The sequence below is a fragment of the Aulonocara stuartgranti genome (assembly GCF_965226115.1).
Source record: "Aulonocara stuartgranti genome assembly, chromosome: 23".
In the NCBI taxonomy this organism is placed as follows: Eukaryota; Metazoa; Chordata; class Actinopteri; order Cichliformes; family Cichlidae; genus Aulonocara; species Aulonocara stuartgranti.
The window spans coordinates 43,803,947-43,827,192 of NC_138958.1; the positions used below are offsets into that span (position 1 = coordinate 43,803,947).

Consider the following 23,246-nt stretch of genomic DNA (forward strand, 5'->3'; position numbering starts at 1 on the left):
GACGAGCTGCAGCTTTCTGGACCAGCTGCAGTCTTGCCAGGCAGGTCCCACTAACTCCAACATATAAGGAGTTACAATAATCCAGCTGGGACGTCATGAAAACGTGGATCGCCCGTTCAAGGTTTTTAAAAGATAGAAATGATCTCACCTTAGATAAAAGCCTCAGTTTGAAGAAAGACCGCTGTACAACTGAGCTCAGCTGTTTTTCAAATTGCCGTCAAATATAAGCCCCAAATGTAATAATGTGATTTAATAAAAGAGCTGAACCAGTCTAATAGAGCGCCCTTGATGCCGCCATGCTCCAATGGTGAGGTCAAGATGCTGTGGTCAAGGCAGCGGTCAGATCCAAAAGCACAGCTGAGTCTCCTGATCAGTGGCTGATAAAAGATCATTAAGAACTTTCCAAAGTGCAGTTTCAGTGCTGTGAAGAGCTTTAAAACCAGACTGAAACCTTTACAACAGATTGCAGCTGAACAAATATAATCTTTTACAAAATCTTCGACAGGAAGGGAAGCTTTGAAATAGGCCTGAAGTTTGAGCAGACAGAGGATCCAGATCAGGTTTTTAGTACAGGCTGTACAACAGCATGTTTAAAACAGGCTGTACAACACCTGAACTAAGACTGCTGTTAAAAATCGCTAAGATGTCGGAACCGACAACCTTTAAAATCTTTTTAAACACGTGTTGGAACAACATCATTTGGACAAGATGATGTCTTTATAGCATCACATCGTTCCTCCACCTGATCAAACCACACAGGCTCAAACTGATCAAAAACAGCTGAGCAGGTGAATATTTTAGCCCCGGTGCGATCTCGGGCGAGAGTATCGATGATGGCCAAAGGGCAGCGTCCAGCTCTACGGCCGCTGAAGAGCAGACTCAACAGACGCGCGTGATGTGGATCCTACTGCTCTAAAACTGGAGCTTCTTCAATCCATTAAAGAGGACATTAGTACGCTGTTAAAAGAAGAAGTCAGAAATGCATTGAAAGAAGATTTTGACAATATAAGGGCTGACGTGCAAGGACTGAGAAATGAGATCGCTAACAGCATGGCAGCGACGTGCGGCGAAGTTGATGGAGTAAAGGTTACAGTGAAAGAAGCTGAGGATGGGCTGTCAATGTGGAGCGATGAGGTGACCACCCTGCAGTCTACAGTAGAGAGTATGAAGGAGGAGCTGTCTGACCTGAAGGATAAATGTGATGAAGGCAGGAAGCGGAGAGCTAACATCCACATCATAGGGATCCCAGAGGGCCTGGACTCGAGCTCCTCCACGGCCGTATCCGTGCTACTACGTGAAGTGCTGGGTATGGATAAAGACGTTATTGTCGACCGCTCACACAGGAGCCCTATCCTGAGAAAGCCAGCTGGTAACCCGCACGCCGTCATAGCCGAGCGTCACTACTACCAGGATTGTGTGGCTACGCCGTGCCAGGGCCCAAGCCCCGCTTGAGTTTAACGGACAACCTATTGCAATATTACGACTGGGCGATATGACCCAAAGTTCATATCTCGATATTCTTTAGCTGGATGGCGATATACGATATATATCTCGATATTTTTAAAGCCAGAAAGTTCGAACAAAAAGAGAGTTCTTAGTCAAAGCTGTGTCCCAAATCTCACACAGGCACATTTATTAACATACAGCATAGATGTACATGAAACAATTACTCAGGAATAAATGATCAGCATTTATTAAATAATAATGCTCCATAAATAAAAGAAAACAATGTTGTTTTTGTGCATAACAAAAAGCTCACAATCGTGCAGTCAAAATGTAAACAGACGCTGAGCATAATAACAAGCAGCTGCTCTGTTCCCAGGTTCTACTGCGTGACTGACAGCCTGGAGTTTGAAACCCTCTTTGTAACCGTGTCTCTTACAGGTGCCATTTATGGTCCTTATACACACTCAATACAGTAATATTACGTTGAAGCAGAGTACGTATCACTCCGCGAGGCTCCTCGTAGCTGTAATGCTCCAACAATCCATCAAGCGGTGCGGCCTCGTAGCTGAGCAAAGTCGTACCAAAACATCTTTTGAAAGGTTTCTGAGCGCCGTGTAGCACATAAAATCGGTTCGAGGTCAGTAAGCACAACCAGAATTCATCCATGAGGCGCACTGTCGATTTATGAGAAAATTACAGGATTTTAAGTGCAGAAAATATAGTTTATGGTTTTCCTTTGATCTTAGCAAATATCTACGCCTCTAATTGGGACGATCACAGATTTTTCACTAATGTCTTTGCGCGGCTCCCCAATATGTCATCACACAATATCATCTTTGAGGGAGACCTAAACTGCTCATTATCTGCTATGGACCACAGTTCACACAAAAGTACACTTAGTCCAAAGTCAGCATGCGTCATTCAGAGCTTTCTTGATAATTATGGGCTGGCTGATGTATGGAGATTTCATAATCCTGCTTCACGTCAATACTCTTTTTTTTCTAATGTCCATAAAACATATATTTGTATAGAAAAACGTCTCCCTTTAGTTACAGAATGTGATTCTAAGACTCTGGTGATTTCTCCTCTTGCTTTTTCAATGTGTATTCCTGATGCCTGCTCCAACTATCAGCCATGGAGATTCAACTCAGTGTTGTTAGCAGATGAAGAGTTTGTCAGTTACAAAAGGTCTCAAAGAGATTTTTTTTCTATCAATCAGACCCCAGAGATGTCATCATCAGTCATTTGGGAATCTCTAAAAGCATCTGAGAGGCCAAATAATTTCATTTTGTGCCAAACAAAGTGCAACACTGAAAGAACATCATCCATAAATATTGAGTAAGAACTGGACTCTCATACAGCGAGACTCAAATGCCTTTAAACATCAGCTTATCCTGCTGATCCAAGTCCAACACTGAGTTTGTAAAAACATGTTTGTCAATCATTTTGTTTGGTTTCTGAGGAAAAAGATTCAATAAGTTGCTGGTAATACTCAACATTTCATCATATTTCCTCATAACCCTCTTTTGTCTGACCATTTGATCCCATTTGAATTTGCAATAAAGGATCCACAGAGTTTGGTGACAATAATGACAGTAGATGTTTGTGTGAAAGTGCTGGAAGCAAATGAGTGTGTGATGTTCTTTCAGTGTTGCACTTTGTAGACGCTCCCTGAGCACTGGTCCCATAGCCAGCTGCACATAGAGACCAGTGTTGTTAGTCCAGGTCAGAAGATGACTTGTTGGAATGAAAATGAGCTTGTAGTTTGTCTGCTTTAATAATGTGACTGGAAAAAGGTGTTGGACTTCAAATATGTCCATTTCTGTCACACTTCACCTTTAAAAGTGAAGCCATGTGGTTCCTGGAAGGAAAAACACGACTTTTTCAAGTCTTTGTCCTGTTTTTATGAGAAATGTACGACTTTAATGTGAAACATTCAGAGTTTTTTCTCTTGTTGTGTTTGTTTGAAGCTGCTTCCTGTTGGCTTCAGCTGTTTGGAGTTTCCATTTTCTAAACTTCTACATTCTGAACCTTCTTCAGCTCTGAACAGATGATGAAACACTGAATGATTTCAAGCACTTTGTCTAATAAACTTACATCTTTCATTCTTTATACAGATTGAAGAGCTGTGGTTTGTCAGAGATCAGCTGTGATTATCTGGCAGCAGCACTGAAGTCCAACCCCTCCCATCTGAGACAGCTGGACCTGAGCGACAACGACAACCTGCAGGATCCAGGAGTGAAGCATCTGTGTGGTTTCCTGGAGAGTCCAGGATGTAAACTTGAAACTCTGAGGTCAGTCAGCATGTTTTAGTTGTGCTGAGATGAATATGATGTGAAAGTTGTGCTGACACTAAACTGCAGACATCAGGCTGATATTATACTGATCCACACTGAGGATCTTCATGGTAAAGTCTGTTTTCTTCTTCTCTGGTTTAGTCCATTGACTGCAGCAGAACAATGTTCACATTTCAAACCTTCAAAGAAGAAGAAAAATCCTCCAGTGGAAAATTCACTGTGAAACTCTCAAACTCTTCATTGCACCTTAAAGTCTGTCTGACACTGAAATCCAAAGCAAAATGTGCGTTTGCTTTACAGACAGCAGTCCAACACAAACATACACACATCATCCAAAACACAGTCCAACATCCAAATCTCCTCCACTGCCAGCATGAATGATGGGAAAGAGAAGGAGGAACACTCTGACATTCAGGCTTAGAATGAGTTTCATCAAGCAGACTGTGAAGATCAAAGCTGCATTAGAAAGCTTACATGAATGAATGAGTGGACAGAAGTGGACAGAGATCATCTGAAGCACTTCAAAGGCTTTAAATCAGCACATTTCTCTTTATTCTTTATCAACTCTGTTAGTTTCTCTCAGTTTTCTGTGGAATGAAGCTAACAGCAGGCTAATAAGATGCTGACCAATAGGTTTCTATTAAAGGTTGTAATTTGCATATGAAAAAGTGCTTTGGCTCAGCAGGGATCAGCTTACAGGTAGAATACAGCTGCTGGATGGGATTAGCATGTCATAGCTATCTACCAAACTGCTAACTGGGGGATTTCAGGCCATCTATGGATCATTTTTGCTAACTGTTTATTCAGCTTAGGCTCACAGGGCTGCAGCCTGTGCCCTAGCTGTCATAGGGCAAGAGGCGTGGTCCACCTGCACAGGTGAGCAGTCCATCACAGGGCCAACAGAGAGCGACAGAGAAGCACTCTCTCACATCCATACCTACAGCCAATGTAGAAGCACCAATGAACCTAAGCAGCATTTCATTGGACTGTGGGAGAACATCCAACCTCCACAGAAAGGCCCAGCTGACCAACAAGCTTCAACCTACAACCTTCTTGCTCTAAGGCACTAGTGCTAACCACTTTTGCCCATTTCAGCCCAAATCCTGCATCTTCCTGTTTCTGACTCCAGGCCAGCTCCACTAACACTTTCTCATCAGACACTGCCACCTAGTGGAGGAAGTCTTAGTTCCATTTGAAGCTTCAGATTACAGTTAGTTCCTTTACAAAGAGGTGGAGGTGGTGGGGCCACAGCACCATCATCACTGAGTGCCATAGGACACTTAACCTTTGTTTCCATATGCTGGGAACTTCCTGTTGTTCCAAGGAGGACTGGAAAATGTGTGAAAATCTCCCAGTCAGTTCCTCACAGCACACTTCAATCATTTCCCTCCCACAGCATCAGGACCAGGGCTTTTTCTCTCTTTGGTCCCACTAAGAGATTTCCACACAAACACCTCATCAGTGGGACTCTCAGAGCTACCAGCCCTTTGCTACAATCACAAAGCTCTTCATTGAAATCAATGATATCAAAGCTGGAATCAAATGAGTCCAAGTCTTCTGCTGATTCAGCATCACATTCATCTTTGCTCCTTGTTCTGCATCCCCACCATGGACTTCATTCCTTTCCAAGCCAGCCTTGAGTGTCCTTTATTCAGCTCATCCTCTGCTTTACTTTTACACCTGATTTTAGCTGCTTTATCTCTCTTTCAACAGGTTTCTGTGCCTCAATCTTTTTCTTCTCTCCCTCATAACAAGACAGCTTCTTCTGCCTGAGAACATGTTGGAGTGATTTACTAATCCAGGGCTGCTTATTGGGGAAAATACTTCCTGTTTGCAAAGTAATCCCCATTTTTCCCAGAAAGAAATGTCAGTAGAAATCGATGATCTAAGTGAGAACATGAGCCTTTAAAAAGTCCCAGTGGGTGCAGTCAAAGCAGTCCCTCAGTCCCAGTATAGAGTCTTTGGTCCAGACTGGAACAGCTGTGTGCCCAGTTTGAGCTCTCTTCAGTGCTGTGACCTGACAGAGCCAGAGGGGCCATCACATCACATTTAGAAGCTCCCCTGATGGAGCCACAACACATGTCCAATACTTAGTCTGTCTTGTTGGACCAACTGGAAGAAATGATTCAAGGACTTAGTCACAGAACAGAGATTCAAATCTCCAAAATCCAACTGGCTGCATCAGGACATATAGTCTGAAACTCTGCACAGTTTCCTGTTTGAAGCTGCTTCCTGTTGGCTTCAGCTGTTTGGAGTTTCCATTTTCTAAACTTCTACATTCTGAACCTTCTTCAGCTCTGAACAGATGATGAAACACTGAATGATTTCAAGCACTTTGTCTAATAAACTTACATCTTTCATTCTTTATACAGATTGAGGAGCTGTGGTTTGTCAAAGATCAGCTGTGATTATCTGGCAGCAGCACTGAAGTCCAACCCCTCCCATCTGAGAGTGCTGGACCTGTGGGGAAACAACCTGAAGGATCCAGATGTGAAGCAGCTGTCTGATCTTCAGCAGAGTCCAGACTACAGACTGGAGACTCTGCTGTAAGTAGAGTGATGGAGTGAGTGGGTGGTGCTGTCAGCAGTATTGTACTAAACACAGTCAGTATGAAACAAAGATCCAGTGTTTCCTGTAAAGCTGCAGCTTCTCAGTGAAGCTGTGAGAGGAGAACGGTGACAGGCTTCAGGATTGGACACAAACACTTCCTGTTTCTCACCTTTATGGTCACCATAGTAACGGCTGACACGCTCTGATCAAACACTATCAACAGCCAATCAGCTCTCTGAACAAAGCAGCACGCAGACCAATGACTGCATTGATTTCCAAGTTTAAAGCAGTGAAGAACACAGTCTGTAGGTGAGGAAGAATTTAGTGAGAGCAGATGTTTGGATGGAATTCCTCCAGTTAACAGCTGGAACCGTCCATCTGGATTGTTGGGCTTGTTGTTGGGGTTCCTACAGAGCTCAGAGTGGACACACCAAGGTTCTTCTAATGAATGAAAGTCCAAACTCAAACTAGGAGGGAAAAACATTTTCAGCAACTTCAATAAAAATCCAAAGATTAGAAAAAGTGAAGCAACAATGAGTCCTAGTACAGTCCCAGCACTGACGTCCCTGCTGCTCTTTATACTGGATGTGCTGCATCACTGACTGACAGCTGATGAAGAGTCTCTGGAAACACTCGTTTATCTCCTCTGCTCTTCCTCCTTCTCTCTGCAGGTGGAGGCCACGATGGTAAACAGGACGGTGTGTGTGCTGAGAGAGGAGCAGCTGTGTCCTGATGATCCAGAGAGGTTGAAGCAGCAGCAGCTTGTGTGTAGAGACGCTCTGACTGGGCCATGTTACTGGGAGGTGGAGAGGAGAGCTTCATCCAGCAGTGACTGACAGAGGAATGAAGTGCAGATGACTGTCAGTGCTGCAGAGTGAACTGCTCTGAGAACAGCTCCACTGTCAGACACAATGTAGAGTCCAGCATCAGCCCTGTGTGTCCCTCTGGATCTGACAGAGGATCATCAGTGTATCTGGACTGCTCTGCTGCTGCTCTGTCCTTCTACAGTCTCTGCACAGTCTCTGTCTCACTCTGGAAAGATTTTACAACTTGTTGTAATTACAGAACGTTAATATAATATTCAAACATGTGATCTTCTCTTTATTTCTGAATCTTTACCAAATAAAGAAAAACCAAACTAACAAACAGAAGCTGTCGTGTCCTTTTTCACCACATCTGTGAATCTTTTCTGTGTTTTTCCTCTTTTCCTCCTTCCTGCAGCTCCATCTTCATCATTCTGTGTCCAGTATATGTGAACACGTCCAAAGCATCTGAGCCTCATGTTACCCGTTTGTGTGAGTTACGCCTGTCGTTGTGTTGTGGTGTATAAATAAGGGGCAGGAGACAGCGCTGGATCTCTGAGTTCTTTACTCTCAATTTCTGCAACATCTGCAATATCTAGAAATGCAAACCTGTGAGCTGTGTGTGTTGTGCGTCTGCTCGGCCACCTCTCCTCCGGCCGTGCTGGAAGCAGCTGTGCGTTTGACAGTTTTATCGACTCGACAATAATCGAACAAATTAAATGTTCAAAAATATCAACTTAAGCACTTCAAAGTCAACAAAAAGCTTAAAACAATGAAATAATATTTCACTGACAAAACAACAGCTCATAAGAACGATACACAAAATAATACAGAAACAAACAAATAAAAGTTATTAACCAGGATCCATGTTTTTGTCACAAACACTGAATCAGCTGATTCACTCTTTATGTTTCTGAGTTTGTTTTGTGATTATAGTTCTGGTTTCTGTTTCTGTGTCTTCACTGTGTCCCACGTCTCCTTACTTTGGACTGTCTGTCCTGTCACTGAAGGTGTCTGCCCAACAAGGACGTGGTGCTGAATGCATCCAGACCCCTGCTGACTGTCTTTGCAGCTTCGGTCAAAGGTACAGTGTCCACTGTGACCCTGAGAGCAGGACACAGCCAGAGGTGAGTCAGCAGTTACAAACTAAATGCTGCTGACATGAATCAAACTGCTGGATAACCCACTGCTCATGAAAATGGCACCTTTCTGTTGCTTTTTGAGATTACTGAGAATATTTGAATTGTGACTCAGATGGCAGATCCAGGCTCTCAGCCTCCAGCTGAAACTTCCAGTCCTCCCCCAGCCAGAAGCTCTGATGCTGGGCTGAGAGACTTTGATCCTTCCCTGGATCCAGAAATCCAGGAGGGAGAAGGAGAACAGGACCTCCTTCCTGATCTGGAGAGGCCTGAGGGAAAGAAAGATGGAGCAGACAGAGCTTTGAACAAATCCAAACCTCCTGAGCTTCACCTCCACAAAGGTGCAGACACTGATGCACAGATTCACATGTGACACCTGCAGCGTCCAGCTTGTGCCGCTGACATTATCTCCACTCTGATACAAGCCTCATTCACTCGCTCACACACGTTCATACAATCACCTTTTCCTCACAGTCACACACATGAATGTAATGAGGGGAACTCGGGGTTCACTGTCATTCCTCAGGATACTTTGATATGCAGACTGGAGGCTCTGTGGATGAAACACCGACTGTCTGAAGCACTCTGAAGTGTTCATGATGGACTTCATCCTGATTAACACTACAATACTTGTTAGAGGCCTTTTATATGTAATAATATTCTTTTCCATTAAAGCTCTGAACATTCTCACTCTTTCTTGACCAGGTGTGACAGGTGAAGGACACCGGCGAATAGGAGGACAGAAGCTGAGAGCCATTAGTCACATGACTTCAGCTGCTGCTGCCTCACCAACCACTGGCCCCTCGGTGAGTCTAGAGTTCCAGCAGTGACCACAGGAAGTGCACACGTGTGATCTAAAGCTACATGTGGGCCTGTGACCATCAGTCTTCTCACTGTGGTAGACGGGTTTGTGAGTCCCTGTGATGCTGGGAGTGTCCAGGACAGTCGCTCCTGATCGGGTCTCTCATGGAAAGCTGGTCCCAGGAATTCCTGGAAAATTCCTCCACAAAAGAGAACTGGGAACATAAGTGCAGAGTGACAGAGGTGCTCAGCAACCCTGCTGTTATATGGGAATAGAACCAGAATAGTCGGCAACCACTTGAGTTAAGTTAGCCAAAGAGATGCGACTCAGACTGACTTCATCATGTTGGCAACGTGTCTGCATTGATAAACTCCAGTTATTGACAAATCAGAGAATAATTCCAGTCGTTCAGAGACAGATTGTGATTGTTTGGAGGATGTAATCGTTTCCCTTCAGGGAGCGTGTTGGACGCTCAGTGTCCGGGTGATTAGCTGGCTGATGCAACTACTTAGAATCAGTTTGTGAATATGAAGAAAATCAGTGCAGTCACTGGACAAACTCTGATTCTTCCTAGTTTCACTCTTGTTTCAGTCCAGTGTGACTGAGGTGGTAAAAAATGATCTGACTTTTAGCCACACAGCTGTCTGCTAGAGAAAAAGCCTTTGTGCACAACTTTCTTAAAGGCAAACGGCACCATGTTCACTGCAGCTGCAGCAAACGCAGCAAAGAGTGAAAGTTGGACTGAGAATGTTGTGACTGTTTCATGAGAAAGAGCAGGAAAACAAGCATCACACACCCAGACACAGTGCTGGGATTAGAATTAGACTTTAGAGCCAAATGTAGGACAAAAGCTTTAATATGAAAGAGGAAAACCCAACAACAGCCAGAGCATGAAGCTCAAATCTACACCAATCACCAAGAAAGCTGACAGGCCTGTGACACGTCAGAGACGCCGTTCAAATCATAAAGAAGTTGGTTTATTGACAAAATGTAAAAAACCAAAAGAATCAAGTCAACCTTCAGTTTCGAGCGAGTAGACCAATCAGGCACAGCAGCAGCTCTAGAATAAGCAACAATTTGATGTCTTACAAACAACCTTTCATATACACACATACATATGGCTCATATGCTGTTTAAAAAGGCCTCAAAGACCCAACAGATTACACAAAGTACAAAAATACTTTCATTCAGACAACAGTCAGCTGTGCACGAGACAGAGAGCCGACTACAGTTAGTAACATGGACTCACTTTGTTTCAGACACGACACAAAGTAACACAAAGCCACAAAGAGCAGAAACATCAAAGAGGAGGCAGAGCAGCAGCAACTCTCCATGAGCTGTGAGGCTAACAGCCACCCACACTTCCTGTGATGCATAATGAAAACAACATTAACCTGAAGGATGATAACAACAGAAAGAAGTCTAAGCTAACGTTACACAGCGCTCACACAGCGCTGACTGTACAGGCCTCACACAGCTACGACCTGCATCCACAACACCTGATTCTACTGAACACAAACAAGTTAATGATATATGAGCAATCCAGGGAAGGCTTCCAGGAAGGTGAGGATCCAAAGACAGCTCTACAACAGCATCAGTCAGCAACAATGTTACTAATCACTGACTCTTTCATCCTTTTATACTCAATCAAAAAGTGCTGTGTTCACATTTGTTTCTGCTGAAATCCAGAGACTGAAAATGCGTCTTTTTAAAGTTTGAATAAACTGACTGAACTTCTCACGAGTCCAACCGTGAGGAACACTTCCCCCCATGACACATCACAGGACAACGTCTCAGTGGAGGGGGGACAGTAGCTCAGTTTAGGCAGTCACTCTCAGAATCGATGCCTCCAGTCAGGGTCAAACGTGGTCCTCAGAAACCTGCAGATGTTCAGGCCAAGCTCTCACTGGTCTCTGCGTCTGTAGACTGAGCTGATGTTTCTCCAGGTGTCTGGTAAAAGGACGATGCTGCTGTCCAATGAGGCGAGGAGAGAAGTAGCCAAACAGGCGAGAGCCGTGAAGGAGGAACGGCGGGCAGCTCTGGATGCCCGACATAAATACCTGATGAGCAGGCTGGCCGACGCCGGCAGCCTGGAGGAGGCGGCGGTGGAAGACGCCATCGTCTCTGATGACAGAGTAAGTTCAGAGACGTGATCCTTCCTCAGAGTTGAACCTTTGAGTCATTAATGTCTGATTCTTCCAGTTCAGTCTGATCCATGAATTCTTTGCTGCAAACGGATCCAAGAAGCTGATTTTCTTCTATCAGGATGTCAAACAGGTAACTTTGATCACATTTCAATGACTGACACATGAAGGTCTAACCGCTCTTCATAATCTGCTGTCCTGTTTGTTGCAGCGTACTTTGTATTCATATCTTTTAATATCTGCCTTTCTCCCAGAGTCTGTCCTCCCGTCAGTCTTCCTTTGTGGACGCATCAAACTCAGCTGTGGCTCAGAGGAAACTCTTCCTCACTACGGGGAACTCTGAGGTTGGCTTCAGCTTTTTATGTTTAGTTCATGTGAGAATCACAGAAAAATGCTGATATGAGTGGAAGCTTCTGCTGGGAAATTGGCAAAGAGCAGATTATTGAACAGCGAGGCAGACAGTTCATTTCAGTGATGCCAGTTTATTAGAAACGAGGACTGTGGGGCTGCTGGAAGTCAGGACGGCCGTTCTCTGGATAAACCTGACAGCTGAGGTGGAGAGCAGGATTTATCCACAGACGGCTTCTTCCAAGCAAATGTCCTGAACACACCTGAGCTGAGGGTTACACAGTGTGTCCTGTGTAATCTCTGCTTTATGGTGGTTGAATCTCACAAATGTGACCATCAGACCTGACGACTTATTTGTGATGTTTTCATTAAAAATATCCTGGGTGAGGTGTTTGGGGCATGTCCCATGAGGAGGAGTCTCCAGGGCAGACCCAGGACACACTAGAGAGGTTATATCTCTCAGCAGGCCTGGGAATGCCTCAGTATTGTCCTGGATATGCTGGAGGAAGTGGTTGTTTAGGGAGGTCTGGGATTCTCTGCTTAGACTGCTGCACCTGTGACCCGGGACCAGATAAACAGGAAATGGATGTTTGAAATTCAAAGAAATCCTCTTTTAATAATGAGGAAAAAAGACAGCAGGAGATCCATCGCAACTAACAAAACACTTCAAACACATCAATGCATCAACTTTAATCAACTTCATTTGGTTCAAATGAAGGAATCTAACAAAGCACTCACTAAAATGAAACACCAGTTAGTTTCCCGAGCTCAACAGGTCGAACACCTGAGTTTGGTTTGCGGTGCAGTTTTTATTTCTTCTAGATAACTTGGGTTATTTGCACAGGAAGGTTTTTAAATGTATTTCTTAAGTACGATCTTATATGGGGGTTGATTTTATAGCATAACAGAATAATGTAATAACTCTAATAGAGTATAAAACATTTGCAGAATGAAGTACAAGGTGAAGAAAAGTCAGAACGTCCCTATTTGAAAATACAGTCTCAGAAGGTCAGAGATGGACAAATTCAGCTACAGAAACATGTGGCCACTTTTTTAAAGCCATAGAGCATATTACAGACGACACAAAGAGCAAACACTGTAAACTTCTAACCACAGACCTCACACAGCTCACACACGTCAGAGTGAAGCTGTCATTTCCTGAAGCTTCCACACAAGAGAACTGGCAACAAGGTGGAGTCCTCATGGATCACTAGCAGAGAAATGTGGGTGGGTGCCAGACCACATGGACTCGACTCACTTTATTTCATACAAAGGAGCAGACTAATGCTGTCATCCTTAAAGACTAACTAGAAACAAGCAGTGCGCTCGCATCGACTCGACTTGTTTTGCAAGTTTGAAGTGAGATGGTACTTTGGAGTCAGCCTCCCGAGATGATGGCTGGTTTTTGAAAAGAATCTCATATTTATACAATGAGTAGCAGACTTTCCTGACTTGCAGAGGTCAACGTCCTCCTCAGTCATGCGCCATGAGTGGCACAGATACTATTCATCAAATAACTAACATGGCCTTGATTGTTACTCCAGAGACTTATCTGCGATGTAGCTTTATAGCATTTTCATTAGCAATCGTATGATTTGTGTTACAATGACCTTTGTGGACGGGCCCGGACCCCCAGGCCTCGTCCGTGACGCCGACGGTGAGCGCAACGTTTTTGTTTTCTTGCGCTTAAAATAACCTGATCAGCGTTCTGCGGACGGTTTGTTTACATTTCTCACATCTGTGATTGTTCACCCGGGTTGGACACGAGCAGAGAGGGCTTTCAAGATGAAAAAGCCAACGTGAAACTTTAACGGACGACAAAGTTTTTCAATCAAATCTCCGTCACACCCTTCCTTGACCTCATCACGTTACCCACCTTAGTCAAGGAACAGTGGTTCGGGAAAATATGCATTTGTTTTTTGGACTACTTTAAAACGTATCTCAACTAGTGATGTGCGGATCGATACTGAAATATCGATTCCTCCGATACCCGTCATTGTGTCCGGCCCCTTGGCGTGCACACTCACAACAATGGCTGAGCGTAAACAGAGTCATGTGCAGACGTATTTTACCTCCACGAACAGCTGAGACGTGGTTTGCCATACATGTGGCAAGAATGTGAGGTGTTGTGGTAACACCGCTGACCTGGTCAAACACCTCAGAGTGAATCACATCACAGAATATGACGAGCGTATGTTGAGGCGAACTGAAGAGGAGGAGAGGGAGAGGTGCTGCCAGGGCGAGACAGACGTCTCTCACGGAGTCCTTTAATGCTGCAGGCAGGCAACAAATAGCCACAACTTCAGGTTTTTCATTTCTATATGATAATTCTGCATCATTAAGTGATAAGAACAAGTAATCTGATGTCCTGTGATCATTACGACGCTATAATTTGAGATAAAATAAAAGATAGAGTAAAAAAAATAAGTTTTTGTACAGAGTATCGTATCAGATCAGTATCGTCGATACCACCCTGAATTTTACTTGGTATCGGATCAGAAAGGAAATCAGTGGAAATCAAATCCTGCTTCTACAGGTGTCCAGTTCATTCACTCTGACCCCTCCAGATAAGCGTTGCCAGTTCTCACTGTGCTGTAGATCACATTTTCTTGTGTTTGTTACATATTGTTATAATTACACAAAATTTGTTCTAAAGCCCAAACTGCTCCTGGTATATCTGACTTTTAGCACCTCCAAGCCTGTAGTCATCTTGGTTATTAGTTAGGCCCCTCCCCCGTGTGTCGCTATGTGTATAGGCACTGTTAATGCTAGCATGAACAGATCATTCTTGCTGGCTGTTGTAGTGGCTTGAGCTAACTCTCATCCCAACTGTTTATATTTGGTTATAGGAGCTGGAGTGGGCATTAATGCTCCACAATTTACAAGCTGGGACCTGCCGCTAATCCATGGTTAAAGCCTTTACCCACATCAACACTGCAGGCAGAGGCTAACATCTGCAATACTATTAATAATTACACATAACTGTAGCAACAACAAAGAGAGGCTCGAACAAGAAAGGCTTGAAACCCTTAGAAAAGACTGATCAGAGTTGGTTCAATGAACTCTGATCGTGTTCATTCGGAGTTAAGCTCGTGTGTGTTTAGAGACAGAAAGCCATCATGTTACCAGGATTCTCCAGAGAAACACAGAAATAAAGAGCAGAGCCTCCATCTTCATTTAGTGGACAGAGGAATATGATCACAAATCAGTGTGGGCCAAAATTTGTATCTTAAAAACTAGGAGGGGATAAAGTTATACCAACATACTGTAATATTTTTATAATATACACTAGCAAACTTTCATGCTGTGTGTGATATTAAAAATATTGTATTGTGTGATATCACATTCTATTGTGATACAGCATTTTAATCTGACCTTTGATTTCTAAATGCTTCATTAAACTGTCAAATATACAAATATAGACAACTGTGGGATTTGTCTAAAGTATTTGCATATGCCATAGAAATGTTAGCACTCACAGTTTACTGGGCAAGGTTTATGCAAAGTTTCAACAAGACCAGTCCACTTATGACAAACGCGATCATACGAGCATTATAGTACGATGCAGTCTCTGCATGATATGACTATCTATTCAGCTGTAACCTGACAGGGACAAAGTCTAGGAGACAGAAACTGAAGATAGACACCATTTACTGATGGACCTGTTATATTAGGTGACAATTCCACGTGAAAGTCAAAAGAAATGAATACATACAGGGCAAGTCTTTATGAGGCAAACATGATGTGCATCTCACACGAAAGCGATTTAGGTGATTTTCTGTGAGAAATGTGTAAAAAGATCCGTACTCTGAATTTCAGATACTATTGATCTGTTTGTTGTGTGTCTGAGGGTTTACGCAGGGACGTTTTGTGTAAGCACTGATTGCTACAGTAGCATCCAATCAATGCTTACAGTGCAAAGAAACTGGCCTACAGTCTGACAGCTGCATTAATGTCTACACAATCTAAGAGTTTGAAAGATGGACACACGTGAGATGATCATAAATCCACAACAGAATCCTTTCTGTCCTAACATACTGATGAGAAAATAACTGAAGCACTCGTGTCAAGAACAACAACAACAAAGGGAAACATGCCTAACTTGGATTTCAGTGATTGTGAAAACAAACATATGCAAATGAATTTCCTCTGTGCGCTTTGCCTAATTCAGGAAATCACTATCAATCAAGTTGAGTGTGAGTCAGTGTGAGTATGTTATGTTCACATAGACTGTTACCTCAGGGGCTAACTTACCAGATGAAATGAACCTTTATGGAACGGAAACCCAGAATTTGTTTCAAGTCACATTTTAGCTTAACCTGCATGGTGGAAAGTGCCTGTACCAGAGACATGATTGTTGCTGCTTAGGTTAAAATATCTAGTATATGTCAATAATGTAACAAAAAAGAAGAAGAAAATCTGTGGCGGTGTAAAAGTCCCACTAAATGCGTCTCTCGGTGTACATCTAAACTATATAACGATTAACCGCCAACTGTGAGTTCAATTTAAATTTTCCTTTACAAATGTGTGTTTGTTTAGGAAGGAAAGAAATGTGTGCACACAGTGTTCGGCAATATAGACTCAAAGGCAGCACCAAGACTGGCACGAGACTATTTCCACTGCACTGAGGGTGGGAACTCCAGGCCTCGGGGCCGCTGTCCTGCAGGGTTTAGATGTGTCCTTGATCCAACACAGCTGATTTAAATGGCTCATTTTGAACGTTGACATATACATCAAGGAATGGACCAGCCACTGCACTGATGTTAAACCAGTTCAGAAGTTCATTTATCATCATGAACCACCAATTTATGAGCAGACAAACCAAAGTACACTCCAAGATTCAGTTGCTTGTAGAAGCACGTTTAGCAGCAACAGCTCAAAGTCATTGTTTTCTGTATGACTATCAGTCTCTCACATCATTGGGGAGTCATTTAGGCTCACTCTTCTTTATAATGTTGCTTCACTTCATTGAGGTTTGCACAAATTTGTTTATGCAAAACTCACGACCACACTACTTCTATTAAGCTGAGCTTTAAACTTTCTAAAATATAAAACCTGCTAGACACCGGTGTTGTGCCAAAAAGTGATTGTCTGCCAAAAACTGATTTCTGGTATTTGCCAAAAAGTGATTGCTCGTATTTAAACTGCTATAAGTAACTTGTTGGGCTATAATATGTGAAACATATGTCAAATGCTTCCCTCATGGATGACATAAAGTCATCTTGAGCCACAAACAACATTCGTGTAACAAGGTAGAAGCCGCGATCAGTTTTTGGCAGCGACTTTTATATAACCTTTATTTATTTAGTTAAAAAAAAATCTCATTAACATTAAACATGTCTTTTGTAAGAGTAAGTTGGCCAAGAGGACAGCAGCAATGGCAGCAAATATTACAATAGTTCAGTAAAAATATTTTAAGTGGGGATAAAGGAGCGGATTGGTTATAATGTAAGTACAGGGTGGGCCATTTATATGGATACACCGTAATAACATGGGAATGGTTGGTGATATTAAAGTCCTGTTTGTGGCACATTAGTATATGTGAGGGGCAAACTCCTCAAGATGGGTGGTGACCATGGTGGCCATTTAGAAGTCGGCCATCTTGGATACAACTTTTGTTTTTTCAATAGGAAGAGGGCCATGTGACACATCAAACTTATTGGTAATGTCACAAGAAAAACAATGGTGTGCTTGGTTTCAACGTAAACCTCCAGCAGAACCAGGCTCAGGGAGGGGCGGGGCCATCTGCTGACCGGTTGGGGTGAGAGAAGGAAGACAGGATGAAGACATGCTGTGGAAGCGAGACAGAGATTAATAACAGATATGATTCAATGCAGAGAGGTCTGTTAATACATAGTGAGTGAACCAACCAACCACAGCATCTGTTAGGTTTGTAGCATAAACCTATTCGCTGGAACGTTAAGACAATATAATTACACTGCTAAGCAAGACACAAATAGGCAAAGTTCTTCATGTTACTCGTGCACGGGAGAGAACCGGACAACCGCTTGACTCCAGTTGGTCTCGTCCGTCCTCCCGTAACACTGTCCTTTTATTGAGGTTCACCACCATAGCTTCTGGTTCCTGTGCTTTCATAGAATCATGATGTCATCCCCGAACTCCTTCTGCGCTGTCGATGGAGCTTGGCACGCTCCCCTCATCCCACGAGTTTTCATGTTCCAACGCTGCTGAAGGTTTAAGGCAGAGCACGTCGTACACCTTAGTTGTCTTCCTCAGCGTCAATATTGAATCTTTCATTTTATTTAAAATCTCCTGGAAACTCAGTAGCACAGCTCTCTGTGTGATGTCTGCTGTGCTGAAGATGATCTCTGATCCTCCTGAAGCCTCTCTCCTGGCCTCAGCTCCCATCTTGTGGACGATCCTCTCCTCTATTTTGCAGGCAGTTTCATGGTCCTTGCTGTGGCTCCAAGGTCTGATCTCATGATGGGCCCCAACCAGCTTGACCTTTGACCTCAACCACTGCCTGGCTGTCAGCTATGCCTGGAATGGTTCACGCTTCTCACTGGGCCTCTGAAGATTTCTCAGGAGATTACTGCTGCACCTGTATTCCCTTGCTAAGAAGAAAAACTTCTATTTGGAGAGCATGTCAACAATCATCAAACCACATTCTTTAGTTCAGTGAACTTCACTTATAGGCCATCAAAGCCTCATCTGAACATGGATGCACCACTTGCATAGGTTTAATATTTGTAAATAAAACGGCTAATCACACAAATCACTGCAACAATAATAGTAAACATTGTTTAATGTTAATCCTTGCACTCCACCTCTTGACGCATGGACATTCCCATGCGTCAACTCACCAAACCTGGATCCCTGTCTTAAAGAAAAAGATTAGCTAGATCATGTCCCAGGCAACATCAGGGCATCTCCTCTGGAGTAGCTCCGTAACCCTGCAATAAAAGATGTTAGCGTGTGTTGCATATTAAGTTTGCTTAACACCTGGCTCTCCCAGGAGCCTGCATACACACCATCACGGCCTGGAAAGCAAAATCTGGAAGTGAAATCAAACTTCATACCTGTAAACAATTGTATCATAAGAGTAATAAGCATTCAACATCAGCAAGACAAGTGTCATGTGCAGGTTTTCTCAAATCAGTAACTACAACTATTACCCTAATTCACCTCAGACATGGATTATCCCATGTACTCTGTTAACATTAATGTAATCAGTGACTTCTCTTAAGCAAAGTCACTCCACTCATATATTATTATTATTATGGGTTCAAAAGTGGCCAGCAAATGAGCCCATAATAAACTATTCCATAAATACCGTAATCTCTTATTTGTTTTACCCATGTCACTTGTCCGCTTCAGCTGAATCTACTACAGCATTCTCAAAGAAACAAACATTAGCAATACACATTGACTGTGGTCAGACGGAGGTCAGACACAGGTCAACGGATTCTAGAGGTGCCATAAAACACCATAAAGTTAACACTCGCTGTGGAAACAGTAACACTGGTCTCATCACAGTATGTCTCAAACTATATTAATTTCTCCATCAACATATGCCTGTAACTACAGTTTTCTTCACACATAAACCCAGAAATCTTGTAGTAGAGAAACATTAGCCAGTATTCCTATAAATCACATGATCAAACACATGAAGAACCATAATGCTGTAAAAACGAAAATGCAAATGTTAGCGCTTGCGCAGGCGTATGCATACTTTGTCACAGTTATCTCTGTGAGCACACAAGCTAGTGAATGACACACACATAGTAAATTCACAGACACAGAAAATGGCATTTAAAATGTTAAATCATCATGCAACCTCGAGTGTTGCTGTCATCTTCCTGCTTCTGTAAAGGGAAGCACACACAGACTCATCTGCACCCCTGCCAGGCGGGGGTCAACTTCACACAGTCGTGTTACATCAGTAAAGTCTTGTCAGCTTTTGTCAGCTTTTTACCAGTCAGTCAGTTTGTTTTCCTTTCACTCACTCATTCATGCATTCATTCTTTCTTTCTTTGCTGATAGTGGAACCTATCGTCGCATTTAGTTTCCACTCTCAGCAAAATGACGTCATTTCAAAAGAAAAAGAAGAACTTTAGTTTGGATTACATCGCTGAATCCTTTTGGACTGGGACTGTCATTTAATAATTGTCCCAAATAAGTGGCTTTCTCCAGAGTCCATTTAAATGTGGAGAACTCACTTGGCACAATTTTCTCGACGACGTGTAGCGCTTTTAATTCCCGACGTGCAGATCTGCTTAAAGAACAGAGATTATCAAACAAAACTTTCAGTGCACTGTGAAAGTATCAAAATAAAAAGGCCTTGTTAAGTCATGACACAAACTCCTCATCTCAGGTAAATCATACCATTAGCATGGTTCATCATACCATCATACTAATCGGCAGGCTCAACTTCACAACAAAAGAAAAATCATCAGCTAGATTCACTCCAAATCAACCATCAGCTGCACAACACACAACATAATCCTAATGTCTTATTAGCTATGAGTTTAATTACCAGGTCTGTGCTCTTCACTCATTTAGGCCACAGATCTATTTTATTCAATTTTCCTTTTCCCTTCATCATAAAACATGTGACATGCTGTCATGCACTTCACAAAACAGTCTGTTCTGACGTATTCAGAGTTGTGTATCTAAATACAGGATTCACTCGCACATCAAAGCAGGAAACTCAGTGTTTTAGAGTCTCCACTCAACACACAACAACTCCAACACATCTCATTCACTCGTACTAGAATTCAGTCACCTTTCATTAATCTAAAACCAATCAACTAATTTGCATATCAGCTATTAACCCACTAAGTTGACAGGACGACAGAAAAGCATGTTCAAAATAGTATCACAAAAGACAATTTCCCTCATACAGTAAATTACTTATGCTGCCTCAATCAAGCAGGAAGCTTCTCCCAATTTACCATTTTAACACTAAATTTATTGTCTGATCACTGATTTATCAAACCAGGATTTTTTTTTTTTTTTCCCACAAAAGTTAAATTGTTGTCCTGCAACTTGGAGAGTCAATTTTTTTTCTTTAGGATAAATTCAGCATTTGATAACAAGTGTCTGCTAAATTGACACTATTGTAACACTGATGAAAGATAACAAGCTAATTTTCATTACATGTGTTTGTGTTATTAGGCAGGTCTAATGCATGTCTGTGGAGCTGCATCTCCAGCAGAGCATGTTCTTAAAGCTGCCTTTCCTACACATTTCTCTGCTATTATTTAATCATTTCTTAACTAATGTGCTATGAGTCTTCATGAGTCATTTTGTGTTTGGAATTGTTAGTAGGGTTAATGCATGTTCTGCTTGTGTGTGTGTGATTTTGTATATGTTTCTATTTTCGCAATGTTTCAGACTCCTTCTCAATTTTCCAACTTAAGCAGTCAGTTTTCTTTTCCCCAGGTTTGCTAACCCAAATTTTGATTTCCCACATTAAATAATTCCTATGTGTTCTCACCTAGTCTTCTCACTCTGTTGTCCTCTCCCACTTCAACAGTCCAACAGCCGGCAGTTCTCCTTCAGCTTTGTCCTGTGTTCCACTGTCTCTTCTTGCCATTTTACTCCACAGGTGGCAAATGTCAAACTCCAACTGTTCAGTTCTCCTCAAACGTTTTCTTCACATGCACAGTGAAGTCACAGCCACTCTCACTATTGTCCTCTGATGCGGTTGACTTCGTGCTAGTGGCTGAAGTGCTGCTGCTGCTGCCTTCCTGGGCGACTTCTTAGCAGCTGCTGCCGGTTTCTTGGCTTTGGCCGCGGCGGGCGTCTTAGCTTTGGTCTCAGTAACCCTGTTCATCTTGAAGGATCCGGAGGCCCCGGTGCCCTTGGTCTGCACCAGAGTGCCCTTCGCCACCAGACTCTTGATGGCGGTCTTGACACGGGCCTTGTTCTTGTCCACATCGTAGCCTCCGGCAGCCAGAGCCTTCTTGAGGGCGGCCACGGACAGGCCGTTGCGCTCCTTGGAAGCGGCCACGGCTTTCACAATCAGCTCGCCCACGCTGAGGCCGACCTTCTTGGGCTTGGAAGTCATCGTCTTCTTCTTCTTGGCCTGAACCTCGGCGCAGGGCGCAGGGCGTGTTTATGATGGAGCCTTTCCCACCACAGCGCTGGCACGTTGAACGCATCATGAAGGGTCCATTTCTTTCATGTCGCTAGCCAGCATGCTAGCTGCATGTGGCTTGCCCGAGTCACTCAGTCCTTTTTGAGCATTTCAACATGCTGCCACCGCCATCTTGCTCGCCCCTCCGTGGAATTCATCCAATCAGACAGGAAGATGGGTTTGCTTTCTTCTGCTGCTGTTTATCCACATTGCTGCTGCTTTGCTGGGACTTTTTGTGCTCAGGACTTGCTGCTGTCTCTTTATCATGGAGCTGCATTCCTTATCTTCAGGGAGGAGTGAGCTCGCTTGTGAGGTTGAGAAACACATGGCACTGTAAATAAGTCAGCCAGAAACTTGGCCTGCATGTTTCCAATGATGTTAAACTATAACTTTCTTCCGACCGCTGCATGTGGAAAATTGATTCAGGTCTGCTTTTCACCTGAAAGTGACAAACTAAGACATTTCATTATTATCATCACTGCTTAATCAACACATATCTCTCTCTCTCTCTCGCTCTGTGTTTTTGTGAACAGTCCTTTCTTAAAAGCAGAAAATGAAATTATAGTTGTTGTTTTTTTGGTTGATCAACACAAAACCTTTTTCCTATGATTATTTTTTTCTACAATATAAATTCTCCCTCTTATTCACTCTTTTTTTTATTTTTTATTTACAATAGCTGGTGACCTGCAAAATCACCGCTGTCACTCACAATCAAAGGCAATTACTCTTGCACAGTGCACAAAAACACTGTGATGTCAGACACATTCACACTCACTTTGTCATCTGCAAAAATAAATCACATGGCTGATGATATGTGCCATGGTGATCCGTAAATATGATAACCAGTTTATTTAACTATTTTTCAACCCAACAAACAAATAATCAAAAACATGATGCTGATGTTATGAACACTCTACACACAAGTCAAGATGCAGGAAAACTGCTCATGGAAACGTTGCACACTCCAGTTATCACAGTTATCATAGCGCTGTTTCCCTCTCTTAGAGTAGTTCTCAGACAGCTCTCGATCTGATAATGTGTAGCCTGCTCATCAGCTCAGAAGAAAAAAAAAACTGCAACGCAACATCACACAGTAGTTGCTCTGCCCACAGTGGCAAAGTCTTACACTTTCATATTCAACTCAGCTTCTCCATCATGTACTTTTAGATGTTTCATACAGGGTTCAGCATATTAGTTGTTTTCACAGATGTGCTCTATATCTCAACAATGGCTCATAATAAGACGACAGTCTTCCACACAGGTCAAGTGCCTCTATGCACTTCATTAGTTTAAATATTTATCTATATCACTTCACCTCACATGTCATCGTACTGAATTTAAGCAACCACAAGCGTAATGTAGATGACTTTTAACAACTATCCACCTCAATTACGTCTATGGTCTGGCACACAGGCTGAAGAGTTAACGTTTTGTGTCAGCAAGGGGTGGGGGGACAGCCACCCACCAGAGCATAGCTGCTGATGTGGGCTGGCCTTCTCCACACGCTCTTCAAGGCTGGTGTGTTTTCTGAAAACTTCTAACATTTTAATCTCTTCCATTTTTAAGCCTGCGATTAACCGCACGGCTCAGGTCCGCGCGAAACCCGCGTGACCGC

At 43.0% G+C, this 23,246-nt stretch overlaps 3 protein-coding genes across 3 annotated transcripts in view; 2 read left to right on the top strand and 1 right to left on the bottom strand.

Annotated features, from left to right (window-relative positions):
- The window catches only part of LOC309701483 (NACHT, LRR and PYD domains-containing protein 12-like), a 442,279-nt gene that overhangs the window by 25,157 nt on the left and 393,876 nt on the right, over positions 1 to 23,246 (top strand). The gene's annotated exons all lie outside the window — the stretch shown is intronic.
- The window catches only part of LOC309700187 (NACHT, LRR and PYD domains-containing protein 12-like), a gene marked incomplete at its 5' end in the record, with an annotated part of 83,442 nt that overhangs the window by 15,730 nt on the left and 44,466 nt on the right, over positions 1 to 23,246 (top strand). Inside the window, one exon of the mRNA XM_082523635.1 lies at positions 3,564 to 3,740. Within this exon, the coding sequence (XP_082379761.1) occupies positions 3,564 to 3,740 (177 nt within the window). The remainder of the gene's footprint in view (positions 1 to 3,563; positions 3,741 to 23,246) is intronic.
- LOC309701527 (histone H1-like) lies at positions 19,339 to 22,465 on the bottom strand. The gene has a single exon (XM_082525779.1). It carries the CDS (start codon positions 21,560 to 21,562, stop codon positions 21,149 to 21,151), a length of 414 nt encoding a protein of 137 aa, XP_082381905.1. The 5' UTR covers positions 21,563 to 22,465; the 3' UTR covers positions 19,339 to 21,148.

Excerpts from the sequence above, each read along its gene's own strand:
- LOC309701527 (XM_082525779.1), bottom strand. The coding sequence starts at position 21,562 with ATGACTTCCAAGCCCAAGAAGGTCGGCCTCAGCGTGGGCGAGCTGATT.